General features: G+C 39.9%; 1 protein-coding gene across 26 annotated transcripts in view; it reads left to right on the forward strand.

Moving 5' to 3' along the window:
- DTNA (dystrobrevin alpha) overlaps nt 1–24,863 on the forward strand; it is a 397,669-nt gene that overhangs the window by 271,765 nt on the left and 101,041 nt on the right. For all 26 annotated transcript variants that reach the window (XM_059895344.1, XM_059895341.1, XM_059895343.1 and 23 more), the window contains one exon: nt 7,797–7,877. In XM_059895344.1, the coding sequence (XP_059751327.1) occupies nt 7,797–7,877 (81 nt within the window). The remainder of the gene's footprint in view (nt 1–7,796; nt 7,878–24,863) is intronic.

Genomic DNA, 24,863 nt, shown 5'->3' on the forward strand with positions numbered 1-24,863 from the left:
GTTCCTATTACCATTTTCTTAATTGTTTTGGGTTTGTTTTTGTAGGTCCTTTTCTTCTCTTGTGTTTCCCAGTTAGAGCAGTTCCTTTAGCATTTGTTGTAGAGCTGGTTTGGTGGTACTGAATTCTCTTAGCCTTTGTTTGTCTGTAAAGCTTTTGATTTCTCCATCGAATCTGAATGAGATCCTTGTCGGGTAGAGTAATCTTGGTTGTACATTCTTCTCTTTCATCACTTTAAGTATATCATGCCACTCCCTTCTGGCTTGTAGAGTTTCTGCTGAGAAATCAGCTGTTAACCTTATGGGAGTTCCCTTGTATGTTATTTGTCGTTTTTCCCTTGCTGCTTTCAATAATTTTTCTTTGCCTTTAATTTTTGCTCATTTGATTACTATGTGTCTCAGAGTGTTTCTCCTTGGGTTTATCCTGTATGCGACTCTGCGCTTCCTGGACTTGGGTGGCTATTTCCTTTCCCATGTTACGGAACTTTTTGACTCTAATCTCTTCAGATATTTTCTCTGGTCCTTTCTCTCTCTCTTCTCCTTCTGGGACCCCTATAACGTGAATGTTGTTGTGTTTGATGTTGTCCCAGAGGTCTCTTAGGCTGTCTTCATTTCTTTTCATTCTTTTTTCTTTATTCTGTTCCGCAGCAGTGAATTCCACCATTCTGTCTTCCAGGTCACTTATCCGTTCTTCTGCCTCAGTTATTCTGCGATTGATTCCTTCTAGTGCAGTTTTCATTTCGGTTATTGTATTGTTCATCTCTGTTTGTTTGTTCTTTAATTCTTCTAGATCTTTGTTAAACATTTCTTTCATCTTCTCGATCTTTGCCTCCATTCTTTTTCCGAGGTCCTGGATCATCTTCACTATCATTATTCTGAATTCTTCTTTTTCTGGAAGATTACCTATCTCAGTTTCATTTAGTTGTTTTTCTGGAGTTTTATCTTGTTCCTTCATCTGGTACATAGCCCTCTGCCTCTTCATCTTGTCTATCTTTCTTTGAATGTGGTTTTTGTCCACAGGCTGCAGGATTGTAGTTCTTTGTGCTTCTGCTGTCTGCCCTCGGGTAACAATTGATAAGAAGAACAATTGATAAGAAATTTTGGCAAATTCAGGTGACTGCAGCACATACATGTGTTAAACATCTACTCGGAGCTCATAACCACAAGCAGCAGAAACAAAAATAAGAACAAAAAGGCAAAGAAACAAAATTAGGAGTAGCACAGACTCACAAATAAACCAAAAAATAAAACTAAACCAAAAAAAAGAAAACTGTGTTGCCACATACTTTGATTAAAGCAATTTTGGGCAAGTTGCCCTAAACCAAAATTTCCCCTCAGTATAGTGCCCTAATTATCAGTTTGCTTAGTACCTTAGATTAAAACTGAAAAGTAGTTTTCAGTTAAATGTAAATGTCATTCTCACCTTGGCCTTTTCAGCCATCAAGTAAGTTTATCAGGTCAAATAATTTCATCCAACTGGTTTTTAGCAGAATAAATTGTTTGTTCTCGGAGTCAAGCTCCCTTTCTTCTCTGTTCTTCTGCTCTGAGAGCACATTTACTCTGCTTTGTATGACACTTACTTACAAAGAATTTACAAAGGAAAGTTTTCTGTATCACTCATTCACATGAACTTCTCCTTAGGGATGGACGCTGGACCTTTCCCTTCAAACCCATCCAGCTTAGATGCTGAATCAGTGTTGGTTTAAAAGCGTCAGAGCACAGGATAAGTAGGTTTTAATGGGAGGGAAATGATTGGAAAACACTCTTTCAGAACATGGAAGGCTGCCTAACAAGATAAGGAACGTCCTGGGGAGAAAGCAGAGTGATACCAGTGGGCTCTGAGTGGAGGAGGGACCAGAAACCAAAGGGAGGCAAATGGAGGTGCTCAACAAACACTGTTGCGTGGTTCAAAGGCAGACCGTCCTTCTTCAGAATGTTGACAGCAGTCAGCATGTGCATAGTTGGAATGGCACCTGAAGCGTGATTTTGCAATGCACACTATGAGTTTTAGGAAAGCTGATTTCAAAAATTCAAGGAAATGACGTGAATGATCCCACTCCCATGAGCCATGGTGGATACAGTGACTATTTTCACTTTCATCTTCATTTCTCATGCTCTTCAGCGCTTTGGGGATGTCAACACCATGGGTCACCATCCTGGAAATTCTTCCTTATGTCACCACCGTAGTCTGGTCTCCTGTTTTTTCTGACCACTCTACTTCTCTTTTTCTGTCTCTTAGTAGCCTCCAGACCCCCTGAAGTCAGATTTTAACCAAAGTTTTGTTCTTGACCAATTTTCTCCCTATACAGTTTGACTTTCTTTCAAGGCTTCACAGTTATTGTTATGGTTCTCAAGTGTTCAAGGCGTCCTTCAAAACCGCATCCCATGTTCTCAGGAACCAGCTTATCCAGAATAGTCAGCATGTAAAGTCAGTGTCCCTTCCAGACTTGGCTTCTCACTGTCAAATCTTCTGCTGATGAAGCACCTTGAGATAGGCTCACCATTAGCTCCATTAACTCCCCATCATAACAAAGCAATGTCCCACCAAGGCTGCCACTTTACAGTATTTCCAAAGCCACACAGTCCTTGAACAACTACCAAGGGCGCTGTTCAGAAGTGGGGAGGAAGTTTCTAGCCCCAAATTTGTGCCTCATTTTGTTATCTAGAATGTGGAATAGCCCTACTTGTGCACACAGTCTCCTCTTGGGAAATATTCCCAGTCCTGGCTCAGTTAAGGCACTTTGGTACATTTTATATGTTTATTAATAATTCCTGGAATATAGTCCATATTAAGGAGTTCCATATCCATATATCCAACTGACACTGGATATCTCCACTCGGACATCCCACAAGCAACTCAAACTCTGTAAACCCAAAACTAAACCCTTCATCTTCCCACACCTACAGACCTGTTCCCCCTTGTTGGTACCTTAGCTCAATGAGGGCCACCCCATCCCACTGAGTTGTCTAAGGTAGAAAGTTGAGCATTATCTTTGACCCCAAAACTCCCTTGCCTGCTCTCTCTCCCTCTCTTTCTCTCTTTCTGTCTGTCTCTCTCACACACATATACACACACACACACATCCAGTCAATCATCAAGCATGAAAAAGAGTTTAGACATGGAGTTCATAGGCTTCATCTTTATTCTATAAATATTTGTTGGGTGAGTTTGAAAAATGAGTAAGAAATTTAAGAATCTGAATGATTTTATGAAAGGTTTTATAAATGAGCTATGAAAACATATAAGGCAAAACATATATGAATTGTGTGAAACTGTTCAAAGTGTAATGAACGAAGCTAAAGCCAAAAATTAGATAAGACGGTTTGGTTGGTTGGCTGGCTGGCTGGCTGGCTGGATGAATGGATGGATGGATGGATGGATGGATGGGTGGAAGGAATGAAAGAAGGCAGGAGGAAGGAAGGGACAGAGGGGGGAGAAAAAATCTTGAAAAGAAGAGCTAAAGAAAGGAAAAACAGGATTTGCAGAAGATAACAATGTGATCAATCAGAATTTCTGAACTTGCATCTTTGCTTTCCCTTTATCATTTTTTTCCAGCTTTGAGGAGATGTTGCAAGAGCATCAACTTGCCTTAAGTTTTTCTTATGAAAAGTTTTAAATATATACAGAAGTAGAGAAAATACTATTCATCTCTACCCTTAATTGTTTACCCCCCGCCCCCACCATATAATTATGAAACAAATCTAAGATATTACTTAGATGAGTCAAGTCTCCATGTTTTAAAGAATTATAGCCCAGTGATATAATAATAATGGAAAAAACACTATACATTTGAGAAATAATTAAGAGGACATTGCAAAAAAATATGGAAGTTCTGTACTATTTTTTTATTAAAAAGGAAGAATTAGTTTCTTGAGAGTATAGAGTGTGAATTTGATGTAGGTTTCAAGATAAAATGGGTTTTTTTCTTCAGAACATGGACAAAATGTAGTGGTAATCCTAGACATTTTAACATGCTAAGAATAAGGATTACTCTATTGACCTCATTTCCTTATTCATTTATCCAAATTCCACCTTTTTTATAAATGAATTAAGTCAGCTGATTTCCCTTTTTAATAAGGTTACTAGACTGCTAGCTTAGGAAAATACCATAGGATAAAAATGAACCTTAATTTCAGCAAGATACTAACAAAAGTCTCTTAGGCTGTGCATGCGTTGGAAAAACGTGAGCTGGATCTTCGTACAATTAGGTAGGGATTGTGCCCATGTTGTGACCATGTCTAGAGGAATAAGTAATGGATCCATCAACTTGGAGGACAGCCTCCAGTTGTATTCTGGAAGACTCTGTGGCCCTGGTCAGGTCTTAGATTTTAGGCAATGACTTGGACACAGAAGACATGAGACTACTCTCAAGGTAGGCTATGAATTTATAGACTTTCAAGAAGAGACCACACATGTCAAACTGAACTAAGTTCATGGTTTATTGGGCCAGAGACAAAGAAATTTATTTTAAACAAGGTGGGTAAATGGAGCAAGAACCTGCCCAGCCTGTCTCAGTACAGCTTTTTTGGGTTCCAGAATCCATGATGGATCCCATGGTTGCCACTTACATGGTCCACGTGAGGCAATGGGCTGTTGTATCTGAAAAGCTAAACTTCACTGCTCACCACGTCCCTTTTAATATTCAGGGCTTACATCCTCAGCCAGGAAGAACTTTCACAAACTGGAGACATTGACAGACCTCCAGACCCCTTCCTGAGGCTTGAACAAAACAGAGGGTCAGTTGAGTCCACATGGTGATGGGCAGAGGAGAGCAGTCAGTACATTCCTGACCCTAAGCATCATCTCTATGTCCCTCTTTACTGCATCCTGGAGAGTGGCACCATTGCCAAATGCCCCCTAGGACCTCTATGAGATGGAGGAGCAGAGGAACAAGGGTTTCTATTCTCAGAGGATGAGGTCTTGCTGGAACTAAGAAACTTAATCGTGAACTGCATCACAGTCGTTTTATACCCGGAGCTTAAATCATTATTTTTGAAGAACTTAAATAAATCATCTATGTCCCTAATGTCTTCTTTTAAAGGATTATTTACAGATATTGAGATTCTCTTGATTATTGAGCCAAACTCAGCATCACTAAAAGTACATCTTCATCCAGGGGTAAAAGATTTAGCGTTCATGTATTTCTGATGGTCTCTGTGTCTCTGGTTATCCAGCATCCTAGAGAGTTCATTTCCCACATGAGCCTCTCAGATTTACAGAGGACATGAAACTGGGAAGACCCTTTGAAATGCCAGTGACAAAAATCAAAAATTTTTTAAATATCAGAAAGGTTAGAAGCATGAGCTAAAACGTAAAAGAAACTAAGATTAAATACGAAGTCCTACCTTTAGCCCCCAAATAAGCATTTAAATAGAAAATAGAAAAGACCTAACTTAATAAAAGTGCATATGATTTTTAAAAGCTAGCTTTTTTAATGAACTGCTAGCTTAATAAGAGCCAGAAGAATGAGCTCTCTATGAAAAAATTGCATCAGTAAATGTCCTCATCAATGGTGGTAACTATTGTATTCTATACAGTCCATACAGGTGAGGCAATAGCTGTGGCATTTGGGTTAATTTTGTATATCTCATTTCAAGGAGGTATTAGCCAGCCATAGAACAGGATAACTTGAATGTTTAAGGGTCTAGTCTCCAACCCGTGTCTGATGATAATGAGAATAATAACAACATCCATGTATTGAAGCCCATTATGTGCCATGCTCTGTGGTAGACATTGTGTTGATAACTTGAAATGGCTTTGGACTTGGACATCTTCAACCTAAGAAGGTCAAGGATAAGCTACCTCCCCATCTAAACTTTAAACTCTGTGATGACTGAGACCTTTGTACATAATGTCCAGATGGTAATGAAGATGCTAATGATGATCATGATAGCTGCTTCCCAATCTTTGAGGAATAAATTAATCAAGTTTATAATAGACAGGGAGAAAATATTATATGGCTCCAGAAGGGAAACCAGATCAAATGGATTGAAGTTATAAGGAGGCAAATTAAAGCCCAAATATAAAAAAGAAATTTCTATCACGTATTGGTGCTCAGAAATGACACCTGCAACGTTATAAGGAGGTCTGTCTGCTATTAAGCGCTCACTAGGTACCAGCCACAGAGGTTACCAGCTGGTAAAGTTGATACTATTATCCTCATTTTATACATGAAGAAATCGGATGGCAAGTAAAAACTTGTCAAAGTTCACACAACAAGGAAGAGAAAGATTAAGAGTTACTGACTTTAAAGCTCATATATTTTCACTAAATTATAATCATCCCTATCATTGGAAATACTCTTACATGGACATTGGATAAATGTCCATCTACTGAGAACATGTTTAAGCAAATTCCTGCATTGGGTGAGGGTAAGTCCTACCTCTTTGATCCTTCGAGCACTCAGTATCAATGAGTCTGTTTGTCAAGTAATAAACTCTCATAAGAATGAATGTTTAATGATCTGCCTCATAACACCATAGAGTAATAGAATTATTGATAGTATTTTTTATGAATCTAAAGAGATCAGTTTGAGGTGAGGGAATGATAAATGCTCTCAGTGAGGGACACTTGCTAATTGTTCCCAAGTTTCATTAGGAAAGCACTTAATTGGCCTCCTAATATAATTGCTTCTAGGCCGGTTCATTTACTTGCTGCCCTAACTCTTCTATTCTAAAGCATTTCTGTAGCACATTTACTGGTAAAAAGAAGGTTCAATACATGTCAAAATATAGCCATGTGCCTTAATATCTGTTATGAACCATAAATGTGGGCTTGAAGAAAGCCAAATAGTTAGAAGTAGAGAAGAAGAAATTATCCCATTCAGAGGAGGGTGGGAGGATGGCCAGGAACTCAGGTGTTGATTTAACAAGCAGCCCATCTGCAGGGGATGGTGAGGAGACCGGCCCAAGCCCAGCAGAGATTCAGGGGGTAGAGAGCAGTGGGAAATATTGTGGGGTGGGGTACATAGGATAGAAAGAGCCTGCAGAGGGGCTTGGATTCTGAGCTGAACATTCAGCCCTGGTGCTGCAGGCATCAGAAGCCATGCTCGATTCTTGAGTGGAGGAGTGGATGAGGAAAGTAGTTCAAGAATGTGGGGAACACGCTATGTTAGGGAGGAACTGGAAGCCACAGTGTCAGAAATAGCAGGGGTTGTTTTTAGAAAGGAGTCTCCTCTGAGGTTGACAGGAAGCATTGCAAGATAGACAGGAGTAATAATGCTGCACTTACTGTGTGCCAAGCAGTGTTCGCAGCGCTGTAGGTTATAGGCACTCATTTATGCTTTTAACAATCCTATGAAATAAGTAGTAATATTATTATCAGTCCCATCTTCCAGGTGAGAAAATTGAGGCTTCTAAAAACAATTGGCCTAAAGTCACCAAGAAAAGATGACCAACATTCAGCCTGTGCTCACCTCACAACCATGCTCTAATGATCAATCACAGTGTACTTAAAATGATTATCTGATGATGTTACTATCTGGTATCATCTAACTGTTTTAAGTCACAGCTTGAGCAGATTGTTCTCAGAAGCAGCAGACACCACAGGGCTGAGTTTGTGTTCCTTGGCCCACGAACATAGTCAGTAACCTGATCTCCGTGCTGGATACACGTGCTCCCTTCCCGCAGAACCTGAGGAATATGGGACAGACCTTTCCAAGTCTTAGTTAAACTTATGTTCTAATAAAGATAAAAATCAAATTAAGTGTATAGTTTAGATCTGTAGTTTTATTTATAAACATTATCACTTTCTTTCCACACGCATGGCACACCACATGTGTACGTTTTTCTCCCCTCAGGGGCTCAAGATCTGGATCGCATCCGACTCTCCACCTACAGAACAGCGTGCAAGCTGAGGTTTGTTCAGAAGAAATGCAATTGTAAGTATGCCAGTTGTTTGGACTAATTACCCTCATGAATCCTGTAGTTTACATTTGTTACCTAGTTTATTAAAAGTAGGCTTGCTTGCAAGTACTGATAAAAATATGTTTATACAACAATAAAAGGAGTATTATGATACACAAATGGTAGAAAGACTATTCCCAAGTAATTCTGAAGGCTTAATGACTCAACTGCTAAAGTATTGGAATGGATGAGCCTCTGGATATGTATATAATCCTGCCCTTGGAATGGTTTAAATCCGGATGGATGGTTTTCTTCTTTTCTCTAGCTTTGGTATTATAAATGCAGTGCCATCAAAATCGTTTCAAAGATTTTAGAAAATATCAGACATTAAGTCCTCCTTATATTTCCTTTACAAATATAGGAAAATGTCTACAAGCTCCTGGAAAACATTTAAGTTACTTTCTGAAACTACAAAAATTAGTCCTTTGTATCAGAGTATTAACTAACTACTTTTGCCTACATCAGACAATAACAAGAGAAGAGGCAATACTTAAAGAAACAAAGAAACTTGCTTCAACTTTTTCCCAAACTTTAACATGTAAGCAGCAATCTAGCTCACCATTCACAGTGAGCAGGTTCGCATTCCTTGCCAGGTCAATGCTTCCATCAGATTATCACATCCATTTTCTCTTGGAAAATATATTGCTTCAAAGTTCATTTATATGAGCTTACTCTTTCCTTTTTTGAAAACTGACTGCTATAAAAAATTAATAACTCTTCTCATTCTCTAATTAGTATCAGGTGAATTTTAAAATTGAAAACCGTAAAGTTCTCCTGCATACATAGACATAGTTCTTGAATATGTGGCAGGGAGACTAGGCACTTGGTGAACGTAGAAACCAGCCATGTCCACATCTCTACCCTCCCAGAGTCTCCAGCAGATGCTGCTTGGGGCCCTGGGCAGACCCCGCCCCCCAGCGGCAGGCTCCTGGGTTTACAGCTAATCATGACTATGGAGGTGGGCAGGGTACGGCTGCTCCTCAAGTTACAGCTTATTCTCTAGCCCCAGTAGCTAGAAATGGGGCAGGACAAGAAGGGAGAAAAAACTTAGGTGGGTCAAATATCAAAGATGTGTGTTGACTCCTCACAGGAAGCTAAACCAGTCCCCCAAAATGCAGTGAGAAGAACACTACAGATGTGGGAAGGAATCTGGGGTTGTACTTGCAGTCCTGGGTGTTGATAAGTCATAAAAGCCCTTTCGGGGACTGGTGTTAAAGGACAAGGAAAATGCTCCCACAGAAGAAAATCTTTCCTTCTCCCCTCAACCCCATCACCCATATTTAAAAAAAAGAAAGAATGTCTGTGTTTCCAGCAATGAGAAAGTGATGGGATCCTCCCACTTTCCTTCCTCATTACCACTCCAGTGGCCCTCAATATAGAGGGAGTTCTGTCCCCTTAAAGCTTTGCCATGCAGAGCCTTCCTTAGACTACTTTCAGTAGAGATGGGGAATTTTTAAAAGACATTACAAAATGGTAAGGATGAACAAATTAATTAATTAAAAGGAAAAGAAAGGAAGGAAGGAAGTAAAGAAGGGAGGAAGGAAAGAAAGATCAAAGGAAGAAGGGGAAAGGAAAAGAAAAGAAAAAAACCCACATTGATTTGGCAACTCTGCAGCCAACATTACAAAGGGCTCACACTGTTTGCCCTAACTGGGTCCAGCAACCCACAGGCCATGTCCCATTCCTCCTACTCTCTGATAAAGCCCCTTTCTCATTCTTGGGCACCTCATTTTCCATTACCTGTTCTTCTCTGGCCCTCATCCTTATTCTATATCCAGAATTATGTCATAGTCTCATTCACCCTCTTGGAAAACAGTGGAGAAAACAGTGACCTTCTTGAAAAGCAGCGTTCATCCATCCTTGTCTAGTTGCCCCTCACGGCATCCGTTCATTTACCCCTTAATTTAGGAAGCTTATAGTGAGTTCCTACTATAGGTTTGCACTGCACTAGGTACCAAGGATAGAACAGTGGTGAGTAAGATGTGATCCCTGCCTTAACGTTGCCCGAAGTCTAATTAGATAGATGGATGTTTAAACAGACGTATAAAACAGTGTGGAAGTATAATGCTAGGAATAAGGACATAGAGTGTAGGACCACTAAGAAGGCAGTGCCCTGACCTGGGTGTGAGGGCTGCTGACAGGAGTTTCCTGGAAAGAGCGGAGCCTTAAAGAATTAGTAGGCATTAGGGAAGTGTTATTTGCTTTACAGTGTACCTTATAAATATCATATGTTTTTAGAAGGAGGAAAGATATTACATTCTATACAAACTAGACAAAAGTAAGGCTCAAGGCAGAAAAACAAGCCTATGTTGAGTGCTCGGCTAAAATTAAGTTTCATTTTAAAGTTGTTTCTACCTTGATCGGAAGGCTTAAATGCAAGCACTATATGTGTTTGCTGAGTTTTCCTTCCTGACAAAAAATATAGCAGTTGTGATGTTGAGGTACTTGCAAAACGCTAACACAGTTGAGCCTGGTTTATCTTCATCACAGTTGAAGTCTTCCTTTTAGGAAGATAACCAGAAGCACTGATGGTTGTGACATATTAGTCAACATTGAATATACACCCCTGTATTAGAGAAGGATAATTTCTGTCTGCAATAAAACCTAACCCACAATAAATTTTGGTACCTAATAATGGAGTTTTACTCTGCAATAAAAGAAATAAGAAAAAAATCCAGAAAGTGTGCTTGTAAGTGCATTGTTTTATTGAAAACTCTTACATTGTATTTACTTCATGGAAATCAATAGACCTTAACTGAGAACAGGTTGTTTATTTTAAGGCCCAGACCTTATTTACAGGTAAAATTTATTTTGTATATTAACAAAAGTAAGCTTTAAAACTACATAATGGAAGAAAAAACATAAAAACTGACACTTGTAAAGTTATCACCTAGAAAAAATAAATATTGCCTGGGTATAGCATGGAATGTATAGATTTTTAGGAGATTTCTTTTTTATCTAAATTCAAAGATTAAATGAGTTAGTTAATTCCCCATATTTTCTTCCCCACAGCGCTTGCCTACTCTGTTTCTAGAATATTGATTCCTATCATTGACATTCATGTTCATTTCATTTAATACAATTCCTGACGAGTGCTGAGAATAACTCGTTGTCAGTGTTCTAAAAAACTCTAAAGGAGAGGCCAGAAAACCATGGCCCGTGGAATGAATGTGGCCCAGCCTCTAATTTTGTATAGACTGTGAACTAAGAATCGTTTTCACAGATGAGTATTTGTAACCTATTTGATAATAGGGAACACTAACTTGTGACCCCAATTAAGCAAAATGCTATCTCCCCAAAATAATTCTATTCTTTTCATTGGTAGATGTGCATTTTTTTAAAATTGGGCTCAATTATTATATTTTTAATTTCATAAGTAAAAATGTTGTGGAAACTTGTTTTCTGTACATAGTATCTACACAGTATTACTATATAATATGGTGGTGCCTCTTGGTCCACAAAAAACATTTACCAACCTCTGCTAGAAAAGAAAAGTTGTTAAGAAGCCCATCTTTAGCAGACTCACTGATACAGAGAACTAGTGGTTACAAGGGGGAGAGGGAAGTGGGGAGGGGCAATATAGGGCTGGGGGGTAAGAGGTACAAACTATTATGCATTGAAACAAGCTACAAGGACATATTGTACAACATGGGGAATATAACCAATATTTTATAATAACTATAAATGGAATGTAACTTTTAAAACTTGTGAATCGCTATATTGTATACCTATAACTTATATAATATTGTCAGCAACTATACTTCAAGTTTTTTTTAAAAGCCCATCTTTTTTTTTTCCTCAGACAAAAGATTCTTCATTTCTTCAATTTTTCTCCATAGGCTCTATTTTCCGAATCAGCTTTTCCCTTTATCATTCATCTTGGTACCCTGTCTTGCCTTCCCTCCTCTGTCATGGCTAGCACATTCTCTAACAGAATAAAGGAATGAATGTGTCTGAAAACTAGGGGACAAAATCTGGCTATTCTATTTTCTAGGAGGAATGGGACAGAAGGGAGAATACAATAATATTCCCAATACTCCTTCCTAATCAGCACCCTTCTCTTTAGCTTCCAGGTGTCCTGGTGACTTTCCACAAAATAAAAACCCTATATACCGTTTATGAGCATGTATGAAAATGGCAACATCTCAGCCTTTATTTTGAACAAATAACCGTCTTCTACTAGAACATTATTTCCTCGGTCAGCATTGACATGCTAAATGACCCAGATACCCTGTGATGTCAGCAGATCTTTTTGCAGAAATTACTCTGGAGTCAACGAAACGCAGCCATACGTTCGTGAACAACAAAAGGCAACAAGAGAAATCAATCAGAAATCTCTAATCCCTCCTGTTTAACAGTGGGGACAAAAAAGTAAGGAGGCAAGAGGATCCTCTCCTCCACACCCACAGCAGATGTTGCACCATCTTTCGTTCTTCTGGTTACAGTGTGAATTTTCTTTCTATCACTCATATCAATTCAAATTGAATTCAAATTTTGTTTAAAAGAAAAAGAGGACAAAAGGTATACGTTTGCATCTGGCTTTCTCAAAATATCTTTCCTCTAGTAAATGAAACATTTTTTAAAAGTATCCTTCATTCAGATATCATTTAAAGTCAGAACACATGCTTTTGTCTGTAACATCTCTAAACTTCTTTCAGGATTTCTTGTGAACCAAAAAAAAACCATGCAGTTATCTATTTACCTAAATGTTTCCCTAACACTGCAAAATTAACCCAAGTGAATGCCCTCTATGTACTAGGTCCTGAATAAATACTCTCCTATGAATGAATGAATATGCCCCACTAGATTCATTCTTCACCAGCCAAGTGACTAGTCTTATGCTGCAAAAGTAGCCTGCATTAACAAATGCTAATATCCCACTCATTTTTCTTCAAGCTAGTGTACCAGCATATTCCTCATCTCTGCCTCACTTTTAAGTGTGTGGATTTCTGGATGCCTGTGTCAGTTTTCTATCTTTGCATAACAAATGACCACACACTTAGCAGCTGAAAACAACACACGTTTATTATTACCCTGTTTCCGTAGGTAGAAACCCAAGCAGCATGGCTGGATTCTCAGCTCAGAGTCTCATGGACTGACATCAAAATGCTGGCTGGGTCTATGGTTCTTATCTGGGGCTCCAGGTCCTCTTCCAAGTGAACTGGCTGTTGGCAGAATTCATTTCCTTATGGTTGAAGGACTGAGGTCCTCATTTGCTGCTGACAGTCAGCCGGGCACAACTCTCAGTTCCTAGAGGCCACTCACATTCTTTGCCACATGGCTCCCCACAGGCCGTTCAGAGTTTAAATGTCTGCTTCTTCTTCCATGTGTTTCTCTGACTGCCTCCTCTGTGACCAGCCAGAAAAATACTCTCTGCTTTTAAAGGACTCATGTGATTAGGTCAGGCCCACCCAGATCCTCTCCCTGTCTTAAAGCCAACTGGTTTGGGACCTTAATTACATCTGTAAAATTCCCCACAGCAGTACCTAGATTAGTGTTTGATTGAATAACTGAGACAAGGTATGTGCACTCCGGGTGCCAGGAACCTTGGGGTGGGGCGAGGCGGGGCATCCTAGGATTTTGCCTGCCACAATGCCCAAAGTTTAAAGTAAAAACGCAGACAAGAGAAATAGCTCCCCCGCAAAGAGATGTGTTTAAAAGAGAAAGATAGAAGGACTCTCTCCACTCAAGGAGTCAGAAGGAAGAGCAGGAAGGTTCACAGGTAGGGAAATAAGTGACAGATGTCAAACCCTTGGAGCATAAGTATCTTTGTATTGTTCCAGATGTGTTGGACACACATTTTCATTCCTGATGTTGAATCATTCTAGACACTTGTTTAGAATAAAGACAAGTGGATCATGCTAGAATACAATGTTCCCCAAAATTCCCTGTGGGGAATTTGGTGGTGGCAGCAGAACATAAACAAACCCATTAAAGATGCCCGTGCACCAGGCGATGGAAACACTGCTCCCCTCTGGGCACGCTGGACCGACAGCAAAAATGTCTCCCCTTAATCAGGGCAAACTTCTGGTAGAGAAAAGCTATGATTTTAAAGCCCTGATGCTTGTGATATGAGTTTAATTAAAGCTACTTCTTCCCTTTAATTGCCTTTATTTTGAAGATCTTAAAGATCAGGGTCTTGTTTTCTTGTTAGAATTTTTTTTTTTAGAGGGTGCTTGAAGCTTTGTCTGCTCAAGCTGCTACCACTTCACGTACAACCTGTGAAGTAAGCCGACACCTGTAGTCTTGTTTCCAGGCGTCTGGATGTAACATGCATCAGCTTCCTTCCCTCTCTCTTGCTTCTGCTTTATGCCAGGAAGCTGTGCTAACTAAGCACTTTTACTCTCACAATTTAGGAAAGAACATCGTCTTAAGTGCTCTAGTCAGTTGGGAAAGAGTGGCGTGTAGAGAGGAGTGCCTTTCAACCTTCTCCAACCGCATCTAAAGAGGGCCAGAGCAAGAAGCAATGAATGACCTTCCCTTAGCGTTCCGCTAAGCTCTGTTTCTGGGAGCCTGCGGGATCGGCCTAGGGCCAGTCAGCATAGCGATGAAGGGATACCCAGGGGGTTCTCTCGTGCAGTCTGGCTCCCAGGACCCCTGGGCTCTGGTGAACACTGAGAGAAAACAAAAGACAATAGGGAGGACAGGGATGGAAGAATGGCCTCTCCCACATAACCACACCTGTTATCCTGCTGGAAAGTCATTCCTGATGCCACCTTGATTTACTCTTCAGTGAAGCTTTGTTGGCATTTTGTCCTTGTTATTAACAATCACACATTTATTCATTCATTCAACAAATATGCACTGAGATGTGCTAGGTTCCAAGCATTATGCTTAGACCGTGGTGGAGGGAAAGTATGGTAATATTCCTTAGTGTACAAATTTAGTATTAGTATAACCTCAAGTTTAGAATCTAATGATGTGTCCTATTTATTCAAAGCTTCTGATTTTGTTAATATCAAATAGTAGATACACCCAAAAACTTTGCTATAATAAACATATCTAGCCTGTCGGTCCCCTGAGAGAATTGTCATTTTTCTGAAGAAAAAAAATTACTTATATTGGTGGGTAAAAGAAACCAAGTATACCTATAGCTACTGAAATGGATTAAGTCTGTAGTTATTTTTATTCCTTCATGGCGTTGGGCTAGGACTTTTGCTTTATCTCCTTTTCTATCAGGAATTGTAAAGTTGTTTGTTGCAGGTGAGGAGAGCATAGATGCCGAGTAGGTTCCCTTGGAAAAACACCAGATAAAATCATATAGCTGAGAACTCCACTTCTAACTTCCCAATATTAGCCAACTGCCGTGGTAAACAGTCAACTGCCCCACGATGCCTGTCAAGACTTGTTATCAAGAGGCAAGAATGTGGACCACTAGGCCTGCTGCAAAGCTAATAATAATGGCACCAGCCCTTAATTAACTTAGTTTCTCAGAAAAATAATGAACTTCAATGTAAGATCAAGTACGGTTCATTTTAACTTTCAAATTCAACACTGATGAATAAGATGGTGATGTTATATCATGGAGAAGACTGAGAAACATTTGTATGGCCTAACAGAATCAGAATCTACTTCAAACATGGTCATAATCATTTTCTTCTCATTTATTATTCCGGGAGAGTTCAATCAGTGATAGGTGGGACTTGATTAGAATCAGTGCTTTAGCGTGTGTTTCCCCAGAAAGCAGACTTCACAACAAGACTTGTGTGGAAGTAGCTCATTTGGAGAGTGAACCCAGAGCAGAACAAGAAAGGAAAGCCAAAAGACAATTCTGGCGCTTCTAAGGAAGCTTGTGAAATGCACCCGAGAACTGTCCATCCAGGGCTGACAAGGAGGAGGCAGTAGTCAGCTGCTCTGTCCTGCACTGGCCAAGGGCAGCCTACAGGACTTAACGCCCCCGAGCTTCTGGGTTGCACATGTGCGCCTGGCAGACAGCGTCTGGTATTTGTGCTGAAACGTCCTCGGGGGTTCGTGGCGGGAGCCTGAGGCCAAGTGATGTCTCATTGCAGCTACACTGAGCCGGTCAAAGTCTAAGTTGTGATGGTCACTCCCGCAGGGGCTGGAGAAAAAAAGTGCCCTTTTCCATCTGTCCTAACATTTCTTAGGAGAGATGGAAAAGGGCAGAAACTGGAGACTTGCTGTAAAAATCTAATTCAAAGTCAATAAAAGCCCAGAATAGGGCAGTAGAATGTAGGATAGAGTTAGGGCACTTTGAAGAAACCTATGCAAAGTTATCCAGTGAAATCTAAAATGACTACCCAGAGGGGAGATAAGATACTAGATTTTCTTGCTTCTAAGGCTATTAAATATATTCTGAACAAAGTTGAACACTGACAGTGAGAAATTAATCATTGTTCAGATATTTCTTTTCATTTACCTTCTCTTATTATTTTTACAATCCTTGGTACAATACTTTGAAAAATAATAAGCTTAATAAATGCTTATTCAATTGAACATAGTTAAATTTAATTTACAGTATGACATCTGTTGAGCCAACACTTATTATACCTCGTTTTGAATAATTACGCAAGTCTGCAAACACAATTTAAGGAAAACTGAATACTTTTTCCTGATAGGTAGTGGATGTACTTCCAGGACCTTTGAGGACCGGCATGATACTCAGTTTGATTTTACACCAAAAATATGTTGTAGACGTTTTCCTGAAGCTCTATTATATCATCCACCTTAACCAGGAAATTGAAGTGAAAATAAAGTGTTATGTTTGTAAGCAATGATGCTTCTCCCCAAAGATCCTTAACAAAGAGAACTATCTTGGTGATAAAGGCATATGTTGGGAGCAAGGAAGATGTTGAGTTTGGAACATAAAGTAATTTGGTGAGCTACTCAGATGTTGTTTAGATTCATATTTTAGAAAGGTATATAGCTCATGGCTCACTAATGGAGATCAAGTCTGAAAACTGTCATTTGCTGACATTTTCTTTCTGAACTCAGTGTTTGGTTAATGTGAGTGATGACTAATATCTTCAATGTAAATCACATCAAAATGCATTTGTTAACCCTGGTGAAGCATACCACTTAACTGAGTTCCTAACAGCTTTTTAAACACAATTTTGTCATGATCAAATATACTTGAAAAATCCTAACTGGCTACTTTGCACGAGGCTTTCTCCACCACAGTGTTCTTGGGATTCTCACGATATTTTTAAAATAAATTTGTCTGACTCAAATGAGCATCAATTTCCTCTTCTTCCTGTCTCTCATCTAACTCCATCCTTTAAGTCAAGGGTCCCCAACGCCCGGGACCTGTTAGGAACCAGGCCGCACAGCAGGAGGTGAACGGCGGGCAAGCAAGGGAAGCTTCATCTGCCTCTCCCCATCGCTCCCTATCGCTCTCATTACCACCTGAGCCATCCCTCCCCACACCCCGTCCGTGGAAGAATTGTCTTCCACAAAACCAGTCCCTGGTGCCAAAAAGGTTGGGGACTGCTACTTTAGGTCATGCTCCATAACAATGGTTCTCAGACTTCCTTCTCTTTCAAAATCACCTAAGGAGTTACTGAAACCTAGGGATGCCCTGGCTGAACTCCAGACCTATGGACTCAGAGGCCACGATCTGAGATCCACTCACTGCTCTAAAGATCACCTCTGATTTTCACTGCTGGACTGGTTGGCCGTAGCTGGGGATCTGAATTAGCTGACATGGGAGTTGGAAAATGAAATTAAGCATTAAACTTTGCAGGATGCAAATTCTCAATCTCTCTGTTTACTTACTGAAAAATTAGAGAAGTCTTATATACTGAGCAATAGGAAAGGTTTCAAAGGTATAGACCCTTCTTTGCAGTAAACCCAGCACAAACTCCACTGGCCCAGTCAGGTCAATACAAGATCCGATTACACCAGGATCACTCACTCCTCTCTGCCATTGGTCCCTCGACCCTCTTCCTGCTGGAGTATCCTCCCCGCCGCCTCGTCTCCGTCTATTCATATCCTGCTGTGATTCAGAAACCATCTTGAGCTCTACCTCCTCCTCCTCTAAAACCTTTCCAAAGTCTCCAGCCCACAATAGCATCCTTGTATGTTGATCTCCAGTAGTTTTTTTTTTTTTAATCTGCTCTATGAATATGGACTTTTGATAACATAGTGTCTTGAACAGGGCTTCAGTTAGGCCTTCTGAATGTGTCTCTCCCATGGGAATCGTAAGCTCTTTTAGGGCCAGACTGTCCTATTGTGTTAAATCACCTACCACATCAGACATGTAGAATTGTAGAATCTTTAAAATTTCCAGTTGGATCTAACTTCTTTCAAAAACGTTATGGAATCTCATTTCTTGCTTCCTTTCCCAACTCTGTCCACATCAAACATGTAGAATTGTAGAATCTTTAAAATTTCCAGTTGGATCTAACTTCTTTCAAAAATATTATGGAATCTCATTTCTTGCTTCCTTTCCCAGTTCTGTATGTATAAGCATATGGCAGTCTTTCTCCATATGTTTATGCCCGTACGTGCAATAGATGTATGGTAAATAGTGATACGTTGAAATTTTTTCTCATGAGCTGATGCTCTCTGAATTTCAAGATAAGTATTTGATCTGAAAGTGACCTAAACTAGTCATCACTGTTACAATCTCTCATGGGTTTTTATAACATCACATCCGTTAAGAGGAAAACAAACCTGAAATTATAGAAGAAGAGCTTGTATTAAGGGACAAATATTTTTATAACTGACAGAGTGGAGCAAAGAATTGAAAGAATTTGGAGGGGATTTTTATAATTCTATCTGAATATGACAGTAAATTTTCTCTCAAAAATAAGAGTAATGCCTAAAATGTATATAGTGCTTTACATTTTTACTAAACATTTTCCATTTTTGTTATTCCCAGGACACCTATAAGATAAGAAAGGTGGATATTATTATTTCTATTGTACAAATGAAGAAAGACTTGAGTCCAAATCTACTATCTTTAAGTCTAGTTTTTTTCTGTATAAGAAAAAATAGATTGTTGTTGCATGCTCAAAGCACTTGTTTGCTAAATATCTCTGTTCTTCACCAGTTACAAGTTCTGTATGATCAGGGACCTGCCTGTCTTGTTCATGCTAATTCTAGAACCCAGAACAGTGCTGCCACATAATAAGGGCTGAAAAAATACTTAATGTATGAATGAAGTTTTAGTCTCTGGAATGTAAGGCTAAGAAAGAAGGCTTGTTAGTGGCTTGGGGTAATGAGTTTGAAGAGGACTCTGAAGTCATTCCAGGCACTCACAAGGGGATACATTCCTCTCCCCACCTCCTCACACCCCACCCCTGTGGCGGCCTGACCCACATGTGAAGCTCCTTAAAAGCATTTTTACTTGAAGTCTACTTGGCATTTAGAATACTGAATGAAATTTGCTATTTGAGAGCCGTCATAGGAAGAAGACAGTGCTTTAATGTGTGCTCATCTTTTAGTGCTAAGAGCATCAGAATTTACTGGACAACTAAAAGAATGAATCTCCATAATTAACTTTTCCACAAGCCTACAAACATATTTTCAGGATCTGCTATGTGAATGAACACAATTTGGCACTCCAAACCCACAGTATAAACTACTCAGAAATACCACCTGAACTTGGTTCTCATACTCCGAAGAGTGTGTTTACAAGGGAAAATTCATGCTGGAAATTTTCCTGAAGGTCAGGAAACTTTGGTCCAGGGAGGGGAGAGTTGGATGAGTTTTCAGGAGAAACAACCTATCTCTTTTGCAGTGGGATTTGATGAGTAAATCAACAGCAGAACTCACCCTGCTCTTAACTGCATGTCTCAGAGGTGGAAAAACGAGTCATAACAAAGCCTCAGATAACGGTCACCATCACTTTAAGTATCGGTGGCAAGGGTGGGTGAGGGTTGAGAGGGCATGTGTATGGGCGTGCACACACATATACACACACACACACCGTCTACACACTAGAGGGTATGCATATTCCCAGTGGTATATCGACAGATTCTGTTCAATTCCCAGCCTAACTGCAGTTTTCTTTTCTCCTAATTAAGAAAGCACAGCAGAATGCAATGAGTGACCTTCTTGTAGATATAAATCTCTAACCTTTCTAAAACGGTGTACACAACTAAGAGTTGTAAGTTTAAGTTTTATTCAGGGTCTTACAGAGGACTATAGTCAGGGAGATAGGTCTAAGGAGCTGCTCCAAACAGGTAGTAGGGGAGCTAATATATATATATATATGAATTTTTTGGCTGGGAAATACATGATGTCAAACACACATCTTGGTAAAAGATTACTGCTAGGCACAAAGAACAGGTATCTCAAATTATTGATTTTAGTGTTTTTCTGTGTGTAGGAAGATGCAAGAATCTGGGGTCATTGAAATTCTTCCTGAGATATGCATCTTAACTATCTAGGTGCCCATTTCTACAAAGCACAGAATGCCTCATCCTGTTTTTTCATCCCTCAGGGTGCACTGTCAGTGGCTGATTGCAGTGGGTTGCGACTTAACCCTTGTAAAGCTGGATGATGAGTAATAAACATTCTTTGCTCTTTTTTTGTTCACAGATGTGTATAGACATAATTATATAAATCATTCTTAAACTGCATAAATTTATAGTGACCAGCTTCTTGTGATGCTGTCTTGACACCGAAGGACTGAGAACTTCTGCCTTAGAGCAGTGCTTCTCATACTTTAGTGTGAATACAAGCTCCCTGGGGATGTTGTTAAAATGCAGATTCTGATTCTCTAGGTCTGGGGTGGGGACCTGAGAGTCTGCATCTCTAACAAGCCTAGTGTCTTGGGATTCCAAGTATGGTCCTGGACCAGCAGCTGCAACATCGCCAGGGAGCTATTTTGCAGCCTTGTAGGTGAGTCCAGTGTGCGGCCACGGCTGAGAACCACCACTCCAAAGTGAACGAGATGAAGTCACTAGATGATGGTTATTGACCCTCCCCAGCGGCAAGCCCTCTGAGAGCCTTCTAAAGGTTTATAAGTCAGTGATTGTCAAGAGTCACCTGGAGAGCTTTGTCAAAACCCTTTCCCACCCTGCTAGATTTCGGAATCAGTAAGTGGTAGAATCTGGAATTGGGAATTTTGAGGAGCCCTATTTCATGAAGTGTCTTTTGATTTTCCTATCCTATCTGTACCCTCTCTTCCAGATTTTACCCTACTTATATGATTCTCCTACTTCTCATAAAGTTTATGACCTCGGTCATTTCTATCTGGTATAAATGAGTTTGGCATTTTTGCACTTATCTCAGGGATACTTGGATTTAAGTCATCTATATCTATGAAATAAAGAGTCCATCTCTTGTTAATAGAGTGTAAGACATCAGCAAACGGATAAGAAACATCGCTTGAGATCAAAAAACTCTTCTCTACCCACATACAAACATTTCCTCCCACACCCCCATCCTGCCTCTGACCCAGCCATTTTCTTCCTGATATTGCCTGAATTTAAGGCAAACTATTGAAGTTTGTCTATTTCCATTTATTTATAAAGACAAACCATGGCATGTTATTAATAAATGTCTGAAATTAACATATTATTTTTAAGATTCTGTGAAGTACTAAATATTGCTTTTAAGAATACATTTTGTCGGGACTTCCCTGGTGATTCAGTGGTTAAGACTTTGCCTTGCAATGCAGGGAGTGCAGGTTCAATCTCTGGTTGGGGAGCTAGGATCCCACATGCCTCGAGGCCAAAAAACCAAAACAAAAAGCAGAAACAATATTGTAACAAATTCAATAAAGACTTTAAAAATGGTCCACATCAAAAAAAAATCTTTAAAAAAAAAAGAATACGTTTTGTCTATTCTTGATATGGTTAATGTTATCTGAATAATTTCATTATGCAAACTGATGTCTTATGTAATATATTAGTATAAAACGTATGCAGTTTTATAGATGAGGAAACCCTACTTCTCATCACCTGTGCGTAATAGTAGGCGCTCTGTGATGGACATTTAAAGCTTGATGGATATTTAGTAAAGTGTGCACAGTGCCATCTAGTGTTATATAGTCATCATTGCATGACCTAGCTAAATTCCTCGTTTTCTAAAATGACTTGGTAGCTCAACAATAAGTAACATACTTATACAACTGTCAGACCTTTAAAACAGACCTCTTAATAACTTCCTAATGACTCTCAACTTAACACATTTCTTAATGTTCCTATTTAATTAAGCAAAAGGCTTGTGATACTTACCTTTTTCAATAATAATTAATAGATATTGAATGCTTGTTATGCACTAAGCACTGTGTGAAGTGCTTTACATGGATTATCTCATTTGCTTCCCACAATAACCCTGTAATGGAAAAGCTGTTATTGTCCACATTTTTCAGATGAGAAAACTGAAACTTAAGGACATTAAGTGACTTGTTCAAGGTCATAATGGATAGCCAGTAGGGAAACCAGGTGGAGACCCAATCAACCGCCCAGGAACTTGTACTACTCTGTGCTGTGATCTGAACCTCTCAAAGTAGTTACCAGTGAAATAAAGCTTCCAAGAAATCTTTATGAAAGCAGGCCTTCCTTACCAGGTCTCTGTTAACAAATACAGTGAAATCAATTCAAACTCCACTAACGCAGAATATTTGACAACCAAACTGAATAGGTATCTGCTTTTGTGGCCGGGATGGTGTTTGTGCTTCTCTGATATCACCTACATAATATATGCTCAAAATTGTATGTTAATTAGTTTATTGAATTTGGGGGACTGGGCTAAAACTTAAGTTTGGATTCATAATAAATCTTGTAAATTAATAATAGCATAGCATGGCTGAAGATCAGAGAGTGTTTTAATTATTTTAACACTAAAATATTATGTGCCAAGCCCTGTGGTCAGCACTTGTGTATACCTTTTCTCTTTTCTCTTCACTACAACTCCCTCTGGGTGGCATTATCGTTCTCATTTCTAAAAAGGGAATGATAAACTGTATAGAGGTGAAATAACTTGCCCACAGTTTTACAGTTATTAGTGGAGCCAGGAGTGAAACCTCAGTCTTTGTGATGGCAAAATCTGTATCATTTCCACTCTGCCACTCCTAGAAAATAGTGTGCATAATTTTAGTTGTCTGCGTACTGCCACCCCCTCTGTATAAATGCCATGGTCTCTTACTTGGACTAGAGCGATAGGCTCCAGCGATTTCTGCATGCGTGCCTGTCCATCTCTGTTCCTTTCTTCCCTAACTGTCAGAAACGATATTTTTAAGCTGCATTACTGACCATGTCACTCTGCTGTTCAAAACCCATGTCTTAGCATAAAGACCAAAATCTTTATAGCGGTTACAATGCTCCTCCGCCTTATCTTGTTCTTCAGGCCCCTTCACGACCATATCATAATCCCGTTTTGTACCTGGCACCCTGTCTGTCACAGTAAGTCATGATTTCTGATCATCTGTTTGTGCGATAGTGAGGCATGCCTGTATCCCCACCAGACCGTTAGTCCATGAGGCAGGAACCACACCTGTATGGTTTGCCATCGAGTCCCCAGGACCTACCACAGTGCCCAACACATAATTATGAAAACTAGTTTTTTTTAAGTCACTTATAACTATCTATTCTCACAGCCAGAATCAGTATTTTATTTTTCCTTATACTGAGACCTTAGATGTGTAAAGACACAAATACGGAACAGATTTATTTTTAATACCTTTCATATGATTTTCAGATGTTTTACTTGTCTATCATCATAGGCCATTATTATTTCCTATGGTACATGCCTTATTCCAAGCATTTTACTGGCATCATCCCATTTAACCTTCATAGTCACCATCGGAGGGTAAGGACTGTTATCAGCCCCACTTTTCTAAGACGAAGACCCAGAGAAGTCAAGTAATTTGACTGTTGATATATCTAAGATTCAATCCAAGGCTTGTGTGATTCTTCATGACTACGCCTTGTTGTGTCTTTAGCAATTGAATGCATCCTTAGAAGACCCTGTCTCACTGTTGTCATTTCCTTGTCATGCACTCACTTAGCCAACAAATATTCTTTAAGCTCCTATGATGTGTGAGGCCCTGTGACAGTGCTAAGGGTGTGAACAATTATCATGACAGGCAGTCTCTTTCTGTGGCATGTGCGATGCAGAGGCGGAAACAGTTGACCAGCTGGTCTGTACAGAGGCGGAAACAGATGACCAGCTGGTCTGTACAGAGAGTCCACAAATACTGTGATGGGGAAAAACAGGATTCTAAGGTGACACATAGGAGGGATACAAAACCTAGAGGCAGGGGATCCAGAAAGACACCCTTGAAGAAATGGTATTGACACTAAGTTACGGTGGATGAGACACAGATACAAAGTAAATGAGGCCAGATCAAAAAGAACTTTGCAAGACATGTTGAAGAGTTTGGATTTCAAATTAATGGGAAGTTATTAAAGGACTTTCAGCAGCATACAAGTGACATGTCAGATTTGCAGTTCAGAAATATCACTCTGACTACAGTGTGTAGGACGAATTGGAATGGAGAGAGAATGAAGACAAAAGAACTGATTTCGTCAACCAATAAGAGATAATGAAGACAGCAATGGATGATGGAATTGGGTGATGCGAATAAGGGTCCATGGAAATGGAGGCATTAAAGTGACATTTAAGAGATATAGTCATAGGACTTGGTCACTGAGAGCATGTGGGATGTGAGGACCCAGGGATGAAATGCAGATCCTGGCTGGATCAGGGGGAGGGACGGGGGCTAGTGCCATTCACTAGAGAAGGGAACCCCAGAGAAAGTGGGTTTGGAAGAGAAGAGGTGAGTATAGGCTGGACACGCAGAGACTAAATTGCCTAAGGAACCTCCCTGTGGGTCTGTTGGCCACTCCTGTGGACCTGTGTTATTCCACTTGTGGGAATCCTGAGGGCCTCCCTGTGCTCTACAACGTCTCCTAGTCTAGCCGTCCAGACTATCTCCCTCCACCAGCAGCCATTTCCTGCCTTGTAGCCATCTCCCTCCTGTGCTCAAGTTCACGGTCCATATTCCTTTTCTCCAGTGCCTGTTTCATGTGATCCATAGCCAGGAT

This window comes from Balaenoptera ricei, chromosome 14 (assembly GCF_028023285.1).
Source record: "Balaenoptera ricei isolate mBalRic1 chromosome 14, mBalRic1.hap2, whole genome shotgun sequence".
Taxonomy (NCBI): domain Eukaryota; kingdom Metazoa; phylum Chordata; class Mammalia; order Artiodactyla; family Balaenopteridae; genus Balaenoptera; species Balaenoptera ricei.